Source organism: Gymnodraco acuticeps, unplaced genomic scaffold (assembly GCF_902827175.1).
Source record: "Gymnodraco acuticeps unplaced genomic scaffold, fGymAcu1.1, whole genome shotgun sequence".
Lineage (NCBI taxonomy): Eukaryota > Metazoa > Chordata > Actinopteri > Perciformes > Bathydraconidae > Gymnodraco > Gymnodraco acuticeps.
Window position 1 is genome coordinate 995,718 of NW_022990764.1, and position 23,798 is coordinate 1,019,515.

General features: G+C 43.1%; 1 protein-coding gene across 4 annotated transcripts in view; it reads left to right on the forward strand.

Annotated features, from left to right (window-relative positions):
* The first annotated feature begins 6,758 nt into the window (after positions 1 to 6,758).
* myo10l3 (myosin X, like 3) overlaps positions 6,759 to 23,798 on the forward strand; it is a 69,155-nt gene continuing 52,115 nt past the window's right edge. For all 4 annotated transcript variants that reach the window (XM_034232349.1, XM_034232350.1, XM_034232352.1 and 1 more), the window contains exons 1-2: positions 6,759 to 7,041; positions 21,369 to 21,467. In XM_034232349.1, the coding sequence (XP_034088240.1) occupies positions 7,021 to 7,041; positions 21,369 to 21,467 (120 nt within the window). In that variant the 5' untranslated portion in view covers positions 6,759 to 7,020. The remainder of the gene's footprint in view (positions 7,042 to 21,368; positions 21,468 to 23,798) is intronic.

Consider the following 23,798-nt stretch of genomic DNA (forward strand, 5'->3'; position numbering starts at 1 on the left):
TTTATTATTCTGTTGTGTTGTCTTTTACCTTTTAGTCCTTTACACATTTCCTTATTCATCCTACACAAAACAATACATATTTTACTGAAAATATGTGTGGTAATTGAATCCACAAATCCATACTGCATTACTTATATGTTTGTCCCATCACCTTGTGCCCTCTATCATATAAACAGAGACATTGTAGACGTAGGTGTGAGTAATGCTTTCAATTGGAAACCTGTTGGCTCTGTGGTGTCACAGGATCCGCAGCATAATTTAATAAATGTGGCACGAGTGTTTGTCATCGACCAGATTTACACATTAATGTAATGCTGCCAGCGAGAGTGATCTGATAAAGATTGAATCGCCTTTGTTTATGATATTGTCAGATGTTCTATTTTTTATCTCAAAGTCCACGTTCTCCTCTCACCTCTTTCCATCCATCTTACCTAAACTACATTTGTTTCAATCAATTATAACCTCTCCCTCCCTTCCTCCCTCCCTCTTTGTTTGCTTTGTTCCCTGAGTGTGTCCAATAATCCACTGCTCCTCTGACACAGCGGCCCCCGTCCTGAAAGACGAATAAGCAATGACCACATCAATTTCATTAGTGAAATTCAACAACAAGAATCATTACATCATTAGTCTCATGCGTGGCTTGACTAATCTTCTAATGTGTAGCTTCAACTTGTCATGATATCCATTGACACAATGAAGCTCTTCAACTTGTTAAACCTAATATTCATTTCATATTTTAGACCTTTCTTGATTTACATAACATTGAACTTATATTTCTCTTGCGGTTTCTCACTTTTTTTTTCTTTAAGCATAAACTATAAAAAGCAGATGGTTCCATAATGATATAAATGATCAATGCTTGTTCTGTTGGCACTCTGGATTCAGGCAATCATTCATGGGTGGGTGCTATTTTACGTCATCAAACCTACAGTTAAGTGATTATCATGGTCTGGTTGTGACTAACAGTGCATGGCTGGGTAGAGACTTATCAAACAGTCACTCTCAGTCAGCAGGACCACCATCACATGTGCTCAAGCCAGACTTTCCTATTATTGTTATTCGAAGCTGCAAAAGGGTCCTTCAACCGACCTGAATGACTTTGCCTGAGGTCTTGTCTGCTAATAGGAGGGTCATCACAGACTCTCTGTCTCCATTAGTCCTCCAAATACACAACTCCTCACATGTCATGCTCCTCTTTCACGCTTAATCAGACGTTTAAATAATGGAGTCATTGATCTGAATTGGTCACATTACCCTTGCTTGGTACCTCAGTTGGAGAAGTACATTTTTAATGTGACAAAAAACCTCTGGCTCTGTTTGTTTGTGCCACTTAATTTGGCCATAGGGACCATTTCTGCTGTCACAGATATCAGATCTCAAATGTACTGCATGCTGTAATAGCAGCAAGTGGGAATGGTTGGACAGTAGGTCTGTGTTAGTGTTGCCTTAGGGCTCTTTATTTTACAGCCTATTCATTCATTAACTGGCAAGCATTTTAAAATGTTTTTTGTTGACATTACATATCCCTACAATTCTATCTTCTCTTGTTTTCAGTGATGATACACTGAGCTCCTAGTTGCATTTGTCTCTCTAGGACTGATAAGTGGAAAAAGGTCTTGAAACAAAAGCGAGCTTTATTTAAAAGCTGATGGCAAAACATGGCATAACTTGAAACGGTAACTGAAAACAACTACACAAAAACTGACCGTGAGAAACATGGAGGAAGACCGGAGAGACAACCAAGAAACATGACGTGAAGGGAGGACAAACAAACAATGAACCGACAGGGGAACACAGGAAGAGACAAGTCTCGGGCGGACGGCCCGGGGGCAAGGCAGAGTTAAAAAAGGGGCGAAGGCCACAGCGGGCGAACTCAGGGGGCCGGGCATGAGGGCGAAGGCAGCGGCCGGGAAAGTCAGGGGGCCGGGCTCGAGAGCGAGGACCGCGGCCGGGAAAGTCAGGGGGCCGGGCTCGACGGCGAAGACCGCGGCACTCAGGGGGCCGGGCTCGGGGGCGAAGACCGCGGCTGGGGAACTCAGGGGGCCGGGCAGGAGCTGGTGGAACCCCTAGCGGGTCAGGCGTAGACGCAACTCTGGACGGAACATGGGCCGGCGTCAGTGGGACCCTGGACGGAGCAAGAGTTGGTGTCGACGGGATCTCCAACATGACAGGACATGGTGTTGGCAGGAAACCCGGCGGAGCAGGTGTCGGCGGGACCCCCAACAGGACAGGATCAGGTGTTGGCAGGAAATCCGGTGGAACCCCTAACGAAACAGGACATGCAGTTGGCAGGACCCCCGGCAGAAGAGCAGTCGGCGGGACCTCCAACGGCACAGGACATAGGGTTGGCAGGACCCCCGGCAGAAGAGCAGTCGGCGGGGCCTCCAACGGCACAGGACATAGAGTTGGCAGGACCTCCGACTAAACAGGTGTCGGCTGCACAGGACATAGGGTTGGCAGGACCCCCGGCAGAAGAGTAGTGGGGGGGACCTCCAACGGCACAGGACATAGGGTTGGCAGGACCCCCGGCAGAAGAGTAGTCGGCGGGACCCCCAACGGGACAGGACATGGAGTTGGCAAGACCCCCAGCAGAACCTCCAACGGCACAGGACATAGGATTGGCAGGACCCCCGGCAGAACAGTAGTCAGCGGGGCCTCCAACGGGACAGGACATAGGGTTGGCAGGATCCCCGGCAGAAGAGTAGTCGGCGGGACCTCCAACGGCACAGGACATAGGGTTGGCAGGACCCCCGGCAGAAGAGTAGTCGGCGGGACCCCCAACGGGACAGGACATGGAGTTGGCAGGACCCCCAGCGGAACCTGGACATTGGGTAGGGACTTGAGAGGGGACTCGAGAGGTGACTTGAGAGGAGACTCGAGAGGGAACTCGAGGGGAGACTTGAAAGAGGACTCGAGAGGGAACTTGAGAGGGAACTCGAGAGGGGACCTGAGAGGGGACTCGAGAGGAGACTTGAGAGGTGACTCGAGAAGAGACTCGAGAGGGGACCTGAGAAGGAGCCGGTTCTGGAGCTGGAAACATGGCTGTAAGGTCCGGTTCTGGAGCAGGGACCATGGCTGCTGGGGCCGGCACTGGAGCCGGAACCATGGCTGCTGGGACCGGTACCCGATTACAAGCTGGCTTCCTGACCTTGCGTCTTTTAGAGGTCTTTTGGAGGCTCCGTGGACCTCCAAACGCCAGGCGGGATCCCAAGAAAGGGTCAGAGAATGGAGACTGGCACTCAGGGCTACGAGAAAAAACTCTGAGAAACTCAGGCAACGAGCTTCTCAACCATGGCACGTTGTCCACCTCCATTTGAGCCTTTTGAGGACAGCCTCTTTGTCCCTTTTAGCCGAGGTTCTATCTACTCCATTCAGCATAATGACACTGAAGAGTGTAGGCTACTCTTGGGAGACCAAGTCCAAATAAAAAGAGTCCATTGTTGGTCGGTTCATTCTGTTAGGAATCGTGGAAAAAGGTAGGACCCAAATGCAGACTACAAAAAACGGAAAAAGGTCTTGAAACAAAAGCGAGCTTTATTTAAAAGCACATGGCAAAACTTGAAACGGTAACAGAAAACAACTACACAAAAACTGACCGTGAGAAACATGGAGGAAGACCAGAGAGACAACCAAGAAACATGACGTGAAGGGAGGACAAACAAACAATGAGACAAGACTAAATACAGGGAGGGGTAATCACGAGACAAGAAACAGCCGGGCAGGGGAGGCAGAAACACAAGGGCAACAGGTGAACACAATTAGACAATCAGACACACCAGGGAAACTAACGACAGGATAACAAGACACAGGTGGGAACAGAACAGCAAAATAACACACAAAACAAGACAGACTAAACTAAAAACGTGACATGACATTAGGATTGTGACAATAAGTAAACATTATGGAAACACATCTCTTCATGGTTATAATTTTCAGCATAAGCCCTGCATACCTGACTCTCAGCTGATCGTCAGTCTGTGGTATGCCTGGTATCTGCTTCAGTATGTTCCTCAGGAATGTAGGGTCAGAGATGATATTTCAACCTCCTCAATTCTTTAATAAAAAACCTTGAAAGAAACTGCACTTTTTAAAATACTTTCTTGACACTGACTGTATAATTTACAATAAAAATGTTGCTTGGTCTTTTGAATCAAAAAGAGGTTGTTTTCCTCTTTTCATTGTCCAGTTGTGATGGTCCACCACTTGTTTTGAATGTCGAGTTCCCTACACAACCTCAAAAGCAACGGTCACACTTCACCTGCACAGTTTGTCCCCCTATTAAGGATCAAACCAGCATATGTAGGCAGTTGAGACCATAGCAGGAGTCAACAGCAGGGCCTATGATCCCCGTCCCTTCCCCCGGTCCCTCGATGACCAAATGGATGTTTTGTTCTTGTTCTCTTTGTCCTCTCAGGTAGGGTGAAAGACAGCATTACTTTTAAATCACCGCTCTGCCTGACAACTTGCCACTGTTTTCATTGAGGGGTCAAATTAGTGACTGAAACAAAGAGCAGTTATTTCACCATTGTTTGGTTTTGGCAAATGTGTTATGGGCAATGCTTAGTCAGTGCAATGCTGAATATCCACAGAATGCCACCTTGGCTACTCACAGAGCTGACATTCATTCCTGATTTGAGGATAAAATACTCTCCCTAATGCTGCTGCCCATTAAGGTTTAACAATCACAAATCCCCAAACCTCCAGCAAGCACACTGTTAGTACTAAACTGTAAGAACTAAACTGTGTATGATGAGAACAATACATGACTGTGCAACTATATGACTTGTGAAGATAGTCATACAACTGAATTCAACCAACATAAGCAACATATTTACTTTTAAGAACATTTATAAACTTTATCAAATAGACTACAAACTCATATGCTGGAAATAGCAATTCAATACATTAAAGCTAACTAAGAAAACTTCACTGGTCCTAAAATCATTACATTCAGAAATTCAAAAAGAGATCACCCTAACATTATTAATTTGAGGATAAATCAAAGAGCATTAGCTGTATGTTATTTATTACATATATATGTACTGTACTGTAGGGTTAAACTACATACTATTGTAAATACATCAACAAAACTCCATCAACACATTTACCTTGACACCAAAACTAGAATATGAGAATAACGACAGAGTTTACAAAGTAAAGTAAATCCAACAGGAGCCAGTTTTTTAGTAATAAACATTATTAAATACATGTCAGAGAATGAGTTCTGCCATCTCGTGCCACACAGTCAACACTGTTACATAACAATTGCTCCACATTGCCAGCCTGGATCTCTTGCATGACTATAGATTAGATTGACTATCCACAGGTCATGAGAGGATGGCTGATCTTACTGGCATAAAGTCACAGATTAAAGAGCTTGTGCATTTCCCTTCTGAATTAATTGACGACCAGTACTATTCCATCTGTTGACTGGGGAGAAACATTTGGATAATACAACATTTCTGTTAAATGTACCAGCATGAACAGAATCATGACATGAAGGTGATTGTTTACTCTCACAAGGTAATTATTATAGCAGAAGTGAGGGAACAGAAGTAGCCCCCTCCAAAGAAAATCTGACACATTTGGAAACGTTTCCTATTACAGTTACATAACCACCACAATCCACCACATAGCTGGGCACCCTGAGCTAGCTATAGCTAACATGTACAGGTCTACATCTACATTGGCTATTTCGAACAAATAAATGCTAACTGCACAACCAGACCAGCAGAACGTTTCAGTACTTGACACTTTGAAATAAACTATAAACTGCATTTAAGTCGCCTAGACCAGCGCTTCTCAAACTTTTTTCAGTAATGTACCCCCTTTGAAACATTTTCTCAGCCAAGTACCCCCTGACCGATCCCGAAATTTTTTGATCGAAAAAGCCTATATAAATAATTACAATATAGTGATGTTCCCTCAGTGTGTGATGTATTAACTCCTTCGTGGTATGCATTACAACAAACTAAGGATATTTTCATTTTATGCATGAGAAGAAATAACATAACACTTTTATAAAACAGATTTTTCCAAGGAGTTTTTCAATTTAAGTCATATGTTATTGTGACAATACACACATTTGATATGTTTATATGAGGACCTCCTTGGTGGTTTTAGGAATGTTTTATGTAAAATTGTAAAAGATTATTTTTGTAATTAACTTTAAAAAAAAATAATTGTATCTCACGTACCCCCTGCAGTACCCCAACGTACCCCCAGGGGTCCGCGTACCCCCATTTGAGAATCACTAGCCTAGACCACAATAACCCAGTCAGTTTCTGGACATGCCTGAATTGTGCAGCATTGACTAATGGCCTACACTAAAAAAAACTGCACATGTCCTGAATACCACCCCACTTGGTAAACAATCATTGACTTAAACAAAGCAGACTTGCTCCCTCTGGTCTGCCTCTTCCTCTTCCTTCTCATTTTATTTTTCCCAAAGGGGAAGTCTAAATAATGGTTCTTATGCTCAATCCATCACATACACCATTCATGGTTAACTGCGATTAAATTCACTATGCTGCAAAAAATGACTTGCTTTTCATTTTGCAACAATTCCTGCATTTGTTTACATCATCCTGTATTGCTAAAGGAGTAACCGTGTGTGTGTTGAACAGGGGAAATGTGCACATCCTTTAAAACCATCAGGCCTTATGTAGGGATGTACACAAAGAGGGCGTATGCTGTGGGAGGGGGGGGGGGCTGTGACCCTGCAGGCCCCGCCTCTGTGCATAATGTGCCGGGTTCATTGAAACGAGCAGACAGCAGAAACACAGCACCGCTCAGGCTTCACGGGACACCCAACAAACGGTGAAGAAAAACTCCGAAGTGTAGCAACACAGGACTGAAAGATGACTCGAGAGTTTTGAGCGAGGGGACGGAGGGAAGAACTTTTCTTTATGCTAGCGACGCGGATGGAAATAATTTGGGAATACAGCTTCCTCTCCTCCTCTACCGTGGTACCCTGAACTCAGACTACAAAGGGACGTGAGCTTTGGGCACTCAGTAATAATGGATACATTCTTTATAGAGGTAAGAAACCGCTTTGCCCTTACTTAAACATTGTTTTTGTCTTTGCTCTCTACTTTTAACGTGACTTTTGTCATTATTTTGAGCACTCGACGGTCTTTGTTTTGTTGTTATGCTGTGCGCGTGCCTGTCCATGGCTGCTTTGAGATTAGTTTGAGTTTACGCGTCTGTAAAGTGTTGGTTGATTCATCTCTATTAAGAACATTTATTCTGCTGTGTTTGTGGTCTTTTTAATGCTTTCCCCTGCATTGAAATACCAGACTATAGCACTGGGCTGGTGTACAGGATGCAGCTGTAATGGGAACTCTAACTCCCTAACAAGCCTCTGTTACAGTATTTCTGTGTGTGACTTTGTAATCTCTTCTTTAATTCAACTCAGATAATCTTATTACTGAAATACAAAGACAAACAGGACTCATGTGACAGCCTCCTTGTCATTATCTTTTTCCTCCTTTGTAGCTTTAGTTCATAATAGCCAATCCAGTGCCTGTAAAAAAGAAGAAGAAGAGTGTGTGCCCTGCGGATGTGTCATCTGCAATTCAGCCCACACACACATACCATGTATACATCACTTTAGGGGACATTACATTGACTTACATGCATTTCCTGGAGACTTATCCTAACCTTAACCATAACCAACACATGCCTAACCCTTACCCTAACCCTAATCCTAATCCTAAACCTAACCAAGTCTTCACCCTAAAATTAATGATTCCCCTCATGGGGACCTCCAATTTGTCCCCATAAGGGAAGCCAGTCCCCACATGTGACTATGCAAACAGATTTAGGTCCCCACAAGTATAGTAATGCTAGAACACACACACACACACACACACACACACACACACACACACACACTGTGCAGAGACTGGCTATAGGTCTGCTTTGTCATCCTCCTCTGACTAAGACGAGGGCACACACACTCACAGAAAAAGAGACAGTGTGTGTTGGTGGTGGATCCCTCCACTCACCTGCTGTATCTCTACAACAGCAGTACTCCGCCTCAGATGGTGAGATGATCTGTGACTCAGTGAAGGTGCAGTGTGTCTCAGAGGTGACTCCTGGATTATGCTGTTTCAAGCAGATAATATCAGACTGCTAGAGGATGTCATTCGTCCTTGGACACAACAGTGATATCTGTTTGACCAAAGCTATACATTAAAAGTATTTAAAGAGGAAGGGATTATTCCAGGAAAATAACTCATCCTTAAAAATGTTTACATGTATAATGACATTAAACGATTATATTCTATTAAAAATGGATGGAAATATTCCTGAATTCATGTAATTTTTTGGGGTAATTCAGGTGTCATTCAAATGTATTTACTAAAGATGATAGTTTGACTTTAGTCAGCAGTGGAATAGAAGTATCTGGGGTGGTTGTTTCACATTTGAATGAAAAACTGCATTAAAGTAAATGAACTGTTCTGGTTTTCTAAAGGACTTTAGGGTTAAGGAACCAGATTCCTGCATTTATCAGGGAGACCAGTGTGGATTTAATTAAGCAGGAATTTGGGAAGTGAAGTAAGACGAGGATTAAACTCGACTCAGGATAAATCTTAGACACAATTTGTTTCTGTGCATCCAATGAATCAATCAGTTGGAGAGATTACAGGATGTAGATGTCAACACATACAGATATCCTTTTTTCGACCTTTGCATACTCTCTGCCATTTGATCTGAGAAGAAACAGAGTTCATTTGTAGATGAATTCAAATGAACGCTGACCAGTGTATCAGTTTGTGTTGCTCTGATCTAATCTAGTGTCTAGAGTCAATCCCCTGCACAAGATGATGGCGGGGTTAGAAAGTAAGGAGTGGCACAGGATCATCGTAAAAGCTCATCCTGTCCCATCAGCATGGCCTTTTCCTTTCAGGAGTTGACCCAACACCATAAATCCCTCAGCGAAGCCTCCCCTCAACGCCCAACCCGTCCTCTTCATAGACATGGCCAACTAAACACACATAATACCTGTAGTCTCTTTTTCGTGCCCTCTGACTTCTGCCAGGAGGCTGGGCTTGGTCATCGTGGATTTCTTTGTTTAAACGTCAGGGCATCCCTTTATATTCCCACACCTGTGGCTTTGTGTATGCGTGTTTAAACATAGAACCCCTTAAATATGTTATTTCTTTCTGGAGCATCCTGTTGAGGAAGTTATGTGCCTTTCTAAATTGGTAATCAGTTCCTTTTATAGCAGCAGCTGCCCCACACTGTAAAGCCACATGAGGACCTCTCAACGCCCGGTAACTCCTTCTCTACATAACACACTGAATTCCTGCTCTTAAAGATACTCTGACACAGGGAATCTCAGATTCTCAGCCTTGACCCCTGACATTCCCGGTCATGGGCAGCCTGTCATCCATGTATTGTAGAGGTGTAGTGACAAGGCTTTAGGTTTCACACCATCACCACCGCCCAACACATGAACACATTCTCCCCCATCCTGAAACATCCGTCGCAGCCCTATGCTGTTTATGTCTGCTGCTTTGAAGCCGGAGCCGTGGGTCGGCGTGCTCGGTAAGCATTCTGTGTTGAAATGGGTAACGTGAGAAAGGCCAACCGGCTTCGGAGGGTGGACTATTTCTCTACCCAGGGTCTTTTCTGCCCAGTTGTCACTTCCTCCAGCTGCCACTTTAGAGAGCTGAGAACCATTGCTCTAACGTCCAGCTGATGGAGTAAGGAAGGAAGGATGGAAGGAATGCAAAGCTCAGAAATGCCTAATGATCCTGCATTCCTTAAACTGTTCCCTGTCTTAACCTATAATTAAACTAATGAAATGAGGGGACTTTGAAACAATGCTGTAGACAGGGTTGAAGTTGTGGTGAATTAGCAGCGGTGGCTGTTTGAGAACAGAGGGAGGTATTATTAAGGCAGTGGTTTATGTGTGCGTCAGCAGAACTCCTGCAGCTTGGTACAGTCTGGAGGTGGTTTCATCTGTCACAAGAGCGCTGAGACTAATTACCAACAGGCATTGTTTGACTACACACCAAATTACATAGATAATCCTTGCTGATAATGACACAGATGCTTGGTGTTAGGTAAGGCAGTTAAGGTTGGGGAACCACCGCTTGAAATCCAAAACGTGAGTCAACTGTTTGCTAAAAGTCTGATTCGAGCCTTTTCACCTCCTTTGCTTGTGTTTGCATTTCTTGTGTCTCTATCAGTAACCTGACCCCGGTCTACGGGGAGCTCAGTGCTGTGATAACCTCCCGCTGACACCATGCTGTTGATTTTAGCTTAAACATGCTACATCACCAAGCTTTTCAGACAAAGCCACCAATGTATTTGTGTTAAGGGGAAAAGAACATCTTCATCTCTCCACACTTTGTTCACAAATAATGGGTTTCTGAAAACATCAAACGATTCCTTTAATTCCTCTTCCTTTTAATAGCTGTCCTTCACTGACATCCAGTCTGATCCTGGTTGGCATACCTCATTGGTTCCTCTCCTCCAGTCTCTCAAGGTGTTGAGAAAAAGTCAACATTATGTTAACAAGATTCAGCTCATAAAACATACTTAACGATCAATCTACTCCCCAACACCCATCCTTCCTTCCCATCCGCCCTGTGTGTGTGTGTGTGTGTGTGTGTGTGTGTGTGTGTGTGTGTGTGTGTATGTGTGTGTGTGTGTGTTGTGTGTGTGTGTGTGTGTGTGTGTGTGTGTGTGTGTGTGTGTGTTGGTGTGTGTGTGTGTGTGTGTGTTGTGTGTGTGTGTGTGTGTGTGTGTGTGTGTGTGTGTGTGTGTGTGTGTGTGTGTGTGTGTGTGTGTGTGTGTGTGTGTGTGTGTGTGTGTGTGTGTGTGTGTGTGTGTGTGTGTGTGTGTGTGTGTGTGTGTGTGTGTGTGTGTGTGTGTGTGTGTGTGTGTGTGTGTGTGTGGGCTGTCCTGTGTGGGCTGTCCTGGGTGTGTCATTCTTTGAAATATAAATCACCTTGGGACACTTTGGCAAATCACACATCTTTTGTCATTTCAACAAGGCTATGATGAAAGAGAACATCATCGACCATTGTCTGCTTTATCTGTAAATGTAAAATAAAAATGAGGCATGTTTTGTACAAGCAGTAAGGTCACCCTGGACTAAAAGCAGCTCATGGTTTGACTTATTTGACCGGTTCAGTATCAGAACAGCAGGGACTTTTAATAGTATGAGTGGCCAATTTCTTCAAGGACAGAGCTATATATATATTTTTATTGGTCTTCTTTTCTGAGAATAAAACGAGTAGTTCCATGCTACTCCCATGTCTAAATGTGTAGCTTATCTTAAGACTAAAAAAAGACAGCTAGCATGGCTTTGTCGATACACATCAAAAATACACATACAAACCGCTTCAAAGCGCACTAAATACAACATTTTGTTCTTGTTAGACTGCTGACTCATAGCCTCAAATGTAGCATGCAGTGCACAAAGAGTTGTCTGTATTTTCATTTATCTTTCAGCAAGAAAGAAAACAAGCGCATTTTTCAGAACGATTCTTTTTGTATTGAAATACTACTTTTCAGAACATACTGATCTGTGTTATCTCGAAGATGTCTGAATGATTTAGCTGTCATATGAAGTGTGTGGCCACTGTCTGTGTTTTAAATCTTATCTCTTTCTCATGTCTCTTTAAGATTTCATATTTATAATGCTCCTGTACATCTCCAGCAGATGAATCCGGACTCTAAACTCCACAGAAATCAATTACTTTTTAAATATATTCTTACATAAAGAAAACCAACGTTACTCTTCGTCACGGCTTCCCCCTCTCACAGTAATAATAAATGGATGTCCGTTGGCCTTGACCTTGGCTGCCCTACCTGACAGACACAGAGAGCTGGTAATGAGTGCCGCTTAAATCCTCTCAGTTCAAAGGTTGTGTCTGGCAGCTTAATAACAGCCAACCTGTGATTACTGCTCCCGGGCCAGATGTTGACTTTCCCTTTTTAGCCCTCTATGATTACTGCGCACAGAGGCAGCCAGGATGGAGTATGTCTCCACACACTTACCTCCATATTAAATGTTCCTATGTGTCTAAGTAAAATACATTGCATAACCACAGGAGAGCATGGCCTAAGGTGAAAAATATTTAAAAAACAGTAAAATTGTTGACTACCTCGTGATGAGGTTGCTGCTACGGGTGTCATTTCAGGACTAATTGCAGGAGGAACACCCCGCCGGGCCTAAACACACATCTCACAGTGCATGAGCATAGCCATGGCCTGGAGAGTCTAACTGGCACCTTGGTGCTTAAAAGACGAAAACAACACAGCATGGCACCATCCACAGTCATGACCTGTTAGCTTTCCCATCCAATCCCAGTCTGTTTATTAGGGCATGAGTGTGTGTGGTTTGGCCTGAGGTTGTTTGTAGGATCGTACACTGAGATACTGACAGTCGCATGTGGTGAAATGTTCCGGGTGTTTCAAGACGTTGAGTTTATTTCTCACACTTGAACCCAGCCTTCATCCTCCGACCCAGTATGAAATGACCTCCAGATTTCCGCAGCATGGAAGAGGAGGTAGAAGTTAATCTTTGTTTATCCGTTCCTGGACTGAGGCACTTGAACAATCTAATGCTGCACAACCTCATGCATATCTCCAATGTGTCCAATCGATTTGGACCGTTACGTCATACTGACCACCAATGCTCCCTCCCTCCAATGCTCCCTCCCTCCTTACCATTATAATAAATCGAGAGCTTTAAATGTCATGTATGTGCTTGTGCAGCAAGTCTATGGAGGTACTGCTCTGACAGTATTGAAATATGCATAATTCCCATTATCGATTAATCTGCCTACTCGGCTTGCTACAGGGGGGTGATGGATTAATCATTTGGTTTAAAATGCAAAATAATATAAAATGCAAATTTCTAATCAATATCTCAAAGCAACTTGTTTATTCCGATCTGTGTGTTTGGCCTCTTTTCTGAACTTCATTGATTTAATTCATCACAATTGACAACGTGGTGAGGGAAGCCCAGAATACATCCAGTTGTTCAATTTAGAATATTATACCACCGAGAAAAAGCAAGCACACCAGGTATCTCAGATCTGAGAAAAAACGGTTTCTGCCATTTATTCAATCAATAATATCCGTCCGCAATAACCACATTTCTAGACAGATACAATATGTGGAAGACAGGAGGGTCCCCACAAGCCATAATAATCAATCTGGCACTGTGTGAGGTACGAGCGAAGGTCAAAGGCAATGTAACTGGAGCCATGCACTCAACCTTTACAACCACTTCCCCACTGACCCGTGCCCAGCTGACTGACTCACACACATGCTCAGCCTCTGACAGTCCTCACTGAGCAGCATTCCTCAAATATCTCTGGGACTCCTGCTGTGTGACTCCAAAACAGTCCTCACATGAGCTCCGAGAGGGTGAGATGTGTAGATTTCAGACAGGAGTAGGGATGCCAGGTGGTGATATACAGTCATGTAGCTTAGCTCACAATCCAATCAAACAGGCAGTAATCACATTATGCTTACCCCTGCGTCCCATCCTGGATCCTATTCTGTGGATAAAAGAAATATCAGAGCTCTGAGCACAGGGTCATACTGATGCTTTGATCACTCTAGAACATGGAAGAAAAGTCATGTGCACTCATGATAAGGATGCAAAGCAGGAGTCTGTGGCAGAGTGTCAAGTGCACCGCTTCTTCTTCTTCTTCTTCTTTCTGTGCTCCTGCAGACATCATTTGTTATGCTAATTCTCTACAATATACTCATTAGCAATTTAGCAGATTAGCTACAACAGATGATGACAGAGGGAGGGGCTTTTTAACTCCCCAGCAAGACAAAACATACAAACACTACCAAATGCATGCAGGCACACTGTTCTTACACACACACACACACACACACACACACACACACACACACACACACACACACACACACACACACACACACACACACACACACACACACACACACACACACACACACACACACACACATCAACAGAGATTCAAATATTGGTTGACGAATCTATGAGTCAATAGTAAATGTTTTGATAATCAATTGATGCTTTTAAGTAATAAACAAGTATTTTTCTTATGTCCTCTGAAATATGAAGATGTCAAGCTTGTAACGGTTAAATGTCACAATAGACTGAATATGTTATCTAAATATCTCCAATAAACGTTCATACATTTGCTTAACCTGTTAGATTAATGTTGAAACTCCATGTAGTATGCTTAAGATTGCTTGTGTTTAGCATGTGTTTGATTCCCATTAACCTAGTCAGTAGTCACACAGTTGCATTCATAACATCATCATCCTCAGACGTTTTGCTTTAACAAAAACAGTCTATGAATATGCAAATGAAGACTGGGTTAACTGGTGAGGCGGCTGCCTCAGGGCCATCTTTCTTTAAGTCTGTTTATATCTTCCTCAGCGGGCGTTCAGGCAGCTCCTGGGAGTCAAGGACAATTGATGAAACACACCCTTTTTTCCCTCTGAGCACCCCCCCACCCCAGACTTGGGGAAACCCGGCTCCCTACGGGACTCCTCCTCCTCCATTAGCTAATCAGCTGCTCCCTCCATCATTAATTCATACATTGTGCAGCACAGATGTTGAAGGTTGCCGTTAATCATCTGATTTCTCCCTCGGTCACACCCCCTGCCCCGCCTCACCCCCTGCCCCGCCTCACCCCCTGCCCCGCCTCACCCCCTGCCCCTGTGGGCACCAGCAGGCAGACCTTACAGTGGCAGTGAGGACACAAAGAAACAAGTAAATGTAACAGGGGCTCGCAGAAGCACTCTTGAATTTAATCACTGTATCATTAATTTATTCTTTACACTGGTTAGTAATTATATACAACATGATGCCAGACGGGTGCATGAGGGCTTGGAACATTTGTGCGAGAAATATTTCTCAATAAGCTCTACTGAAGAGCTCTTGTGAACGGTACTTAAAGGTCCCATGTCATGGCCATTTCTACTGATAATAATTCCATTGTTGAGGTATATTAGAATAGATTTATATTTATGGTGCTGAGGGGGCTGCAGCACCCCCATCTGCGAGGCTCCACTAGCACCCGCACCCCCCCAGCGCGTCACAGTTTCGTCGCTGAGAGAGCGTGTGTGTGTATGTGTGAGGAGCTCCACTGATTGGACCAATGGGTCCATTTGGGTATGGGCACGTCACTGTACCCAGGAAGAAAAAGAGAAATCTCCAACGAGGCTTTCTGAGGCAGCACAGACAGGTATTTTCTGTGTTAGAGTTTTACTCGCTACAGGGTGTACTTTGAGGGTTTGTGACTCTGCAGACCATTTACATGCATAAAAACCTTCATAACACACAAGGGGACGGGTAATAACCGGAAAAGCATGACATGGGAGAAGAGTATTAAAAATTTACAAATATGAAATATGCACTTTATGTGGACGTGCAGCTTTTGCCCAAATTAAAAGCTTTTGGCCAAAGAACCAGAAGGACCTTGTCCCTGATTCCCCTCCCAACTGCAGTCGGCCCATTTTTTTAATCTCATAGCTACTTGGCGTATTTGTCCTCGTTCCACGCAATCAGCATGCAGGGGATTTCATTCAATCCCTAAATGTGGCTTTTCTCCCTTTTGATGGACAACAGCAGTCCTGCATTGTTACCTGTTTATTTTCTGTCTAAATACATTCCTGTGCCTTTTATTATTGCCCACATCTTTCCAATACAACAATAAATATGCTGTCTTTATTCTATATTAAACTGAATATTCCTAGATTTTGGACTGTCGAAAAAGGACATCTCCTAAGATTTAAGAAACTAGGATGGATATGTTTTCCTTTTTTAGACTTTGTATAGCCCTAAAAGCAGGGCAACCATCCCGCCAGTATTCTGGACTGCACATCTGTCCCAGTGAGGTCACAAAGGTTTATTGACTCGGCCTTATGGCTCTCCTTTTGTTATGGTAATGCTGTCACTGACCTGTTGTTTGAGGTGGAAATGAAATGAAGGACCTTTATCCTACACATATTTATAAAAACGATATGTATTTTTGAACATCTGCAATGAAGTTGAGGACGTCACTCAGAACTTTATTCTGATCTTTGGCAAGCACAAAACAAAAAAATAATGAGAGCAAGCACACCCGAGAAGGACAAGTGAAAGACCAATACATTCCGGTGTTACGTTTAACTTAGCATAACACATGAGATGCTTTTCAGGAATCAACTTGTCTCTTAGCCAGGCTTTAGTGCTCAGGCCAACCCGCAGCACTGCTGTCCGCTGGGCAGCCGTTTACTCACCACCCTTTAAAACCATTCTATGATCCAATCAATGGTCTTATCATAACTAATTGTTCATCCGTGTCCAACTCAGGATGACTTAATTAGCTCTCTTTTGTTCTGTCTGATACGATCATCTGATACCGACTGCGCTCTTGCTACGTCAGACAGCAGAGAAAGAGCCGTTGCACCTTGTACTGTGTTAGCGCTTAAATATTTTAGGCCCATTCATTAGAAAATCTCTGAGCTGGATGTCATTGTATAATCTACGGAGACTCAAGCCTCAAACTCTGGTTGGTTTAGGTGGGTCGGGTTACTTTTATCAGCTGGGTTCTGCCTCAGCAGTGCTACATGTGCCCAGTGACATGCAGCATTAAGAATGTGAAATGAGCTTGAGCTGGAAATGTCACAGCAGCAGTTCTGCTTTGCTTTTTAATGGGGCTGTTAAAACAATTGGTTACCGGAGGCGCGGTGGTGGGGGTTATCTTTCTAATTAAAACCGGTGAAGGCTGTGTTCCATTATAACATCACTGTACTTTTCTATTATTTGTCTGCAAGCAGTACACACACAATCTCACTGGTTTAGTCAGATTGGTTGGTGTTGCAGCAGCAGGTGATTCAAGTTAAGGGGACTTAACTTGAGCTGAAACACGTGTCCCTTTTGCGTCCCAGCTGGCCATTGTTTGGGATATTTCCACCTGGTTAACTTCTGAGCTCTCAATCAGAGGTGGTTGCCTTTTTCCTGACTTAGTGACAGAGCTCCTGAGGATGGAGGGGTCAAGGGGGAGGAGCTTTGGTGAGACCATCTGTTGCTGAGACAATTCATCTCTACTTGTATACCCTTCAGGCACACACACTCACTTACAAAGACACAAACAAGTGGACAAACACTGTTGGTTGTCCTGGAGAAAAACACCAATTGTTCCACCAATTGAAATGTTACTAGCTGATGGTTACCGAGACACATTCCTGAGTTGATTTAAAACAGATCTGAATATCCAAATGTTTTCAGGATGTTGTTTTATATTGTGTTCATTGCTCACAGCCAATAGTCTTTATTACAGAGGGCATGAAAGTCTGAAGACGTTTGCAAAAAAACTTGATGAATGCCTCCTCATTCTGCTTGTGGCAAGGTTACACATTTAATAATCGTATAAATGTAAAAAGGTAAATTGGTAAAGCAAGTCAAATTTAGGATCATCTTCTTGCATACAATCAGGGGGCAACAGCTTTGAGAGGGTAATGGATATTAGAGAACATTGGGGTGCCAGAGTTGTTCATAATTTACTGCCTTTTAAGTTGATTAGAATATTTTTTACATTTTGGCTACTAAAGATTGTTAGAATCGAATAGGTGTTCTTAAAAAAGAAGCTAGTTCAGCGTTTCGTCTGTTCGATGACTATGATGTGGCTGTTTCTGCACAATTAAGATAATAGTGGCTGGTGGGCAGTTCTCCAGAGACCAGCTCACTGCCCAGACGCTGATGGAGGAAGCCAAGCCAGAGTTGGCATCTTTATGGCCCAGCTGGCTGGCTTTTGGTTTTTACCATATAGTGTTGACTCATTTAATTAACTGGGAATTTTTAGTTCTCTGAAGTCTTGCACCATTTGCAATGAGCGTGCTGTGTGGTGAGTTGTATCTGTCAGTATCCATTAAATTGTTACGGAGCTTGTCTTTGTTTATGGGAATGGAAAACCTCTGAGACTCTGACTCAGCACTGAACCTTTCAAGTCCTGGAAAATTGTGCTTTAATATTTGCGTCACAGAAGTTGAAGCAATACCGCGATGTGGTGTAGAAACACATCCCACTGCTTTTCATGCCATGGCTTGCCCACTGTTTTACCACTGTGTAAAATCTCTTGTAATCTTTATTTTGTTACTTCGTATGTTTCTTTATAATGTCAGCCCCAATGCACAGAGCCTCTAGAACAACGAAGAGTACCGGCAACATTCTGCTGAGTTCAAGTCCCTGTGATTTCCAGTTACATAACAGCAGCTGATCTTCTTAAATCTATAGAGTAAACACTATTAATCTCCTCACTGGACCTCTGCAATTCACGTGAAGCAGCTTTTCCCTGAATAGGCCATGAATGCCAGGCTGGTACCAGGCAGACACTGTCGGCCGCTGGTGTGGAAATCACCAATCGTCTCACATTAAAACTGATATAATCCACGTGCTGGAGAATGCCTCTGTTATATTTGTGTCCTGATGTTTCTGTTTGTCTGCCTCTTTTTCCAGACAATGGAAGGCGGGACATTATCAGGTGCCTGCACCCTTCCTCTTTCCCCTCTGCCTCGCCCCTCCCCTCAGCCTCATCCTAATTTACACGACCCCCTTCATCCCACTCACCGCTCTCCCCCGTGGTTTGAGAGAGCTACATTTAGCTGCGCTCCATTAGCCGACTGGAGGAGAAAAAATGTCCTTGATGATGGAAGTAGGTTTACAGACTGGCTGGTTGGACTGAGTGACCCTTTGTCCAAAAAGGAGGCCTGAATCACAGAATAAGAAGAGAATAGAGACCAATCATCACTCTGAGCGGTGTATCAATTGCATTTATTGAATGGTAATTCTTTATTGAACCAACTTCCTTTTTGTTTCTGGGATTCAGTACCATTAAAGCAGATGATGTTTCATGTAAATATAGAAGCTATTAAACAAAAGCATCTTGATCTTCGTTCTGACCCTGGTGGCAAAACGTTGTGCCCCACGGATGAGAGTGTGTGTGCGCACACGTGGCAGCCTGTTGTAAATAGTTAATGAGGATTGATGTCTGAAAGTGGTGACCTTGTATACGGTTTCCTAGTGGAATCCATGCATATTGATCTGTTCAGTTTTATGCTCTGTTGGACACACAATTCCCTTTGCTGCATGTTTCCTCCGGCCACTTCAATGGTCGTGATGATTGATGGTGTTTACTTTATCAAAGACAAGCTTTTTACAAGAGAGGATGACCTACAGGGCACATTCCTTCAAAGTGCACATCCTATTTAAAATGTTTTGTTTTGTTAGTACAGCTGAAGATATCAATGATGAGATTGAACATGCTGCAAAGGATTGTGGGTTAATTAGCACCCAGGCTTCTTAAAGGAAAACCTTGACATTTTGGGTAATACACTTTCTGGCTTTCTTAAAAGCCGAAAGTGAAGTGGTAAGATCACTCTTATAACCCATCATAACATTACAATGTCAATGTTCAACCCTAACCCTTTTTACAGTTTAAACAAACCACACATAATATTTGAATTGGTGAGCTTTAAAGATAAACCCAAATGTTGTTACCTTTTTAAAGCAGAACAGCTGGGCTAGCTGTTTCCAGCCTTAATGCTAAGCTAAGGATCTGCTGGCTTCAGCTTTACATTTAATGTAGTAAAATGTACAGATATGAGTGGTATTATTTTTCTCTTTCCTAAAATGTAGACGTTTAATTTGAAGGTCAGAGTTTCATTATCAGATGATTTCCAATATTCTCTATTGTTTAACAAAGGTTTTATTTGCGGTTTCTTAACTCATCGTTAAAGATTTACAATGTTTACTCCTTCAAACACAGCCGGTTCTATGAATGTATCTTGAGCCACTGTAAGGAAATGACAGTCAGTGAGCAATCAGCCTCAGATTCCTGTTATTGCTCCTGGTTACTGAGTTGCTAACAAACATGTCTGGGAAGGCCGGTGACTTCACGTGGATACACAAACACAGGACACCAGGCTGCTCAGATCAGCTGTAGTCCTGCTGATAATCGCTGTCTGGAACCAGGATCTGATCTGGGACAACTGGCAAGAAGCCTGCTGTGGTTTCCTTGAATTAAATATAGAAAAAAAGAAAGGATGGTAGACATAAACATTTGTCATGAGTGTTTTGCTAAAGTGCCACAAGCTAACTTGGGTCACTATTCTTTTATTTTATGGGATGAAACATCAATCTGCTAAACCTCTTTGACAGTTTTACTGAGTGTGTATGACTGAGTGCTAGTTTTAGTCTCTGACACACCCTCTGCATGCAGGCCTGGCTAACAGATGTTCTCTACTAAAAGGCACTGACAGTTAAATAAGAGGATAACTGTGCCAGTTTAGTGTGGTGAGGCAGCAGCTATGTGGCACAGAGGGACGTGCAATGTTGAGAAAAATGTGGAAAAAGTGAAGAGGAGGAAGAAAACCAGATGATGTAATCCCTGCTTTTTACATTACATTACATTGCATTTAGCTGACGCTTTTATCCAAAGCTTTTTTTATGCTTTTCTAGAATATCTCTGCTGTCTCTTCTATCCAAGCAGATATAACTCACCTGGCGTGTTGATATTACACCTAGGAATGTTGCTTAACATATTTTTGGTTGGAAACTTGCGTTTTCTTGTCATTGAAATGTGATTGTAATGCAAAAGACCACTTGCATATTCAAAAAAGGTCAGCCTGATGTAGCATCTCTGTGGCAGACCTCCATTGTTAGCTGTGAGCCACATCAGACACTGCAGTTCAGTTTGAACGCATTTTGGCTTAATCCTATACAGTGTCCTGCAGATTTAAATAAGAATACATCTGGTGCTTAAATAATTGATGGCAAATGTACTATTTTTACCTAAAACATAGAGATGTTTTGACTTTTATGAAATGTTATACACATATATAAAAATAATGAACTTAACATTATGACACTTGAGATGAGGCAATTTGATATAATAAGGGATAGAAAAATATATCCAAGACATGGTAAAGGTCTGTAAGTCGCGAAAGATGGACTATGTTTGTTATGTTTTATGTCTCTAAAACTACCTTTGATTAATATTAAGTATGTATTCCATGCTCTAAATAATAATAATTCATTTTATTTAAGGCGCCTTTCATGACACCCAAGGACACCGTACAATTTGTTAACTATTCTAAGAGGTACAAGCAACAGAACATGATAAAAGCACAAACAGGCGATCATGGAGGAGACAAAGTGGACACAAAGAGGGACATTCAGGGGAAACAGAGGAAAAATAATGACACCGATTGGGTTTTTTTTTTTCAGAGCTTCCAGGAATACATTATTATGCAGGAGACCATCTTACACAAAATGTCAACTGCGCCTATAAATATGAGCCCTGTATCCAGATGCTAATGATGTTGTTCTGTCTATTGTGTTGCAGGGGGCCCGTGTGTGGCTGAGGCACAAAGAGCAGCTCCTCCCCTCCACCGTCAGCTCTTGTGATGATGCTTCTTTGGTCCTCACCACCGACTATGGGAAGGTAAGATGATGATATTTTTCCTGCTGAAGTCTTAATGCTGCAAACGAGTCACAATAAAACATCCCAAACTCTCATGGACCCAGTGTGCCTAAAGTATGAAGCTATTTAATTATAAAGGACTGTTACCACATGATTTTATAAACCCCTTACAGCCAAGAAAAAAGGCAACACATGCAGGACATATCAATGCACGTACAGGCTTTAGCTGGTGTAGTGTACATGTACAGTAAAGCCCCCAATCAGCTTTCATTTATAATTTACAGGGTTGTACAATAACTGGGAAAGGGGGTGGCCCAATGTGAGAAGGTTAATTGTTTTCACACATGTTTCATCCCGCGGTTCAGCAGTCGGATCAACACCTTTTGTAATAAAGTAACAGGAATGGGCTCCTTGTGTCAAGTCATTGGGCCGAGCTTATCTGTTTGGCAGTGCATGGTGTTCTTTGTGTCTGGAGGAAATCCTGTCAGAGAGAAAGAGAGACACAGAGTGAGAGAGAAGCATTGAAAAGGGGGAGGCAGAGGAGAGGTGGCGATGGGCAGTTAAAAAAAAGTTTCCCAGTAAAAATGTGGAGCGTAGGTCAAAAATGAGCTTCCGGTACAACTGTTATCTAATGGAAAGGCCTTATCCACACTATATCATCCATGATCGTGTTTTAGCTCCGGACTGACTGTCCAATCCCAGCCGCAGGTCTTTGTTCAGGTCAGGGCTTCGGGAAGGAATAGGGTAGGGCCCAAGGACTGACTTGGTCTTCAAGATTTCTTCATACAACACATTCAGTCATCGCCCTGCATTATACCTCAATTGTGTCCATGACTGTTCACATTTAGAAGGGTGGCAGAAGAATGAGAATTTTTAAAGCTGTTAAGAAGCAGAATTTGTTTTCTTTGTGGAAGTTGATTGCATCAGCTGACATATAGCGCTAAATATTCTGTTGTCTATACATTTTAGTACGCATTGGTATTAGAGCTGTAACAATAACACGACTAACCAGCAAGTCCATTGACAGAAAGATTATTCCCAACTGTTTTTATAATTGGTTGATTTTAATCGTGATTTTAATTCAAAAATGTAAAAAACATGCAACGACATCACCTGGGACTTTGAGAAACTGCAAAGAACATGCCTCATTATTTACTGACATCATCAAACAATGAATCGTTCGATCTAGAAAATAATCAGAAGATGAATCGATAATGAAAGCCAATGTTAGTTTCAGCCCTTTATGGTATATATATGTGATGATGTCTCCAGCTGAGGCCTTAGCTGAGGGTGGTGCGCTAAAGGTACAGAGTTATAAACGATGTGAGAGAGGGAACATATGAACTCATCCTGAGTGTATGTGTTTATGTCTCTGTGGTCAGCGGTGGGCATTCTTTGAGTGTGAGACGTCGGATATGGGCAGTCAAGGGGCAGGGATGACTCTGAAACACCATCTATCACAGCTAGAAAAAGGATTCACAGGGGAGAAAAAGTTCACTTTTTCTTTGTGGTCTCAATAAGACCGGAGACATCCAGTGGGTGTTGCTCTCACCAACCTCAGTAGGATGAAATAACATTTGGTTAACATGACATCACTGGGTGTAGGATTGGGGCGTTACAGCTGAGCTGAAGCTGGACTGTCTCATGGTCCTCACATGTGATCTCAAGATATGTTGGTCATCAGGCCAAACATATGGCTCAGAATGTGAGACTGAAAACAGACTGTCTCTGACTCCAGGATCGCTGGCTGACCTTATGTCCTCCCCTGTTCCTGGGTGACACATCTGCTGAGGTTTATTTGCATTTCTTTCTGTGGTAATCTTTATTTAACCCAGCTCCTCTAAATGGTATTTGAGTCAGCATTGGTTGTCTGTCCTTGTCTGCGGCCTTGAGTGTCTTTACACCCGTGCGCAGTGTCAAAGGTGGTTTGGTAAATGCACCCCAGCAGCATTTTCTCCTTGGGTGGGGGGGTGGGGGGATTTACCATTATCCATTGCTTCGGTGCTCAGACTAAGGTGCAGCTCCCTGCCTGAGCACTCATCTTGCAGACTCAAGAGTGTGTCTCTACCCACAATGCCTCGGCCCTATCAGGCTGACCTGGCTGCTGTCACATTAGGCATCATATCAGCATTCATCACTGTCTCCTCCTCGGTGTGCTCTGGCTTGAGTGGACCAGTAAGATACAGCAGACACACTGAAGATGAGATAACTGTTTTGTGTGTGTTTGCATCAATCAGTGTCTGTGCGCGTATGTGTTTTGTTGCCAGATGGCACCAGCTGGATTAACAGCGTGTGAGTTATCCCCAGAGGGGACGCACATGTAGAGAAAAGCAGGAAGAGGGCTTTGTCACC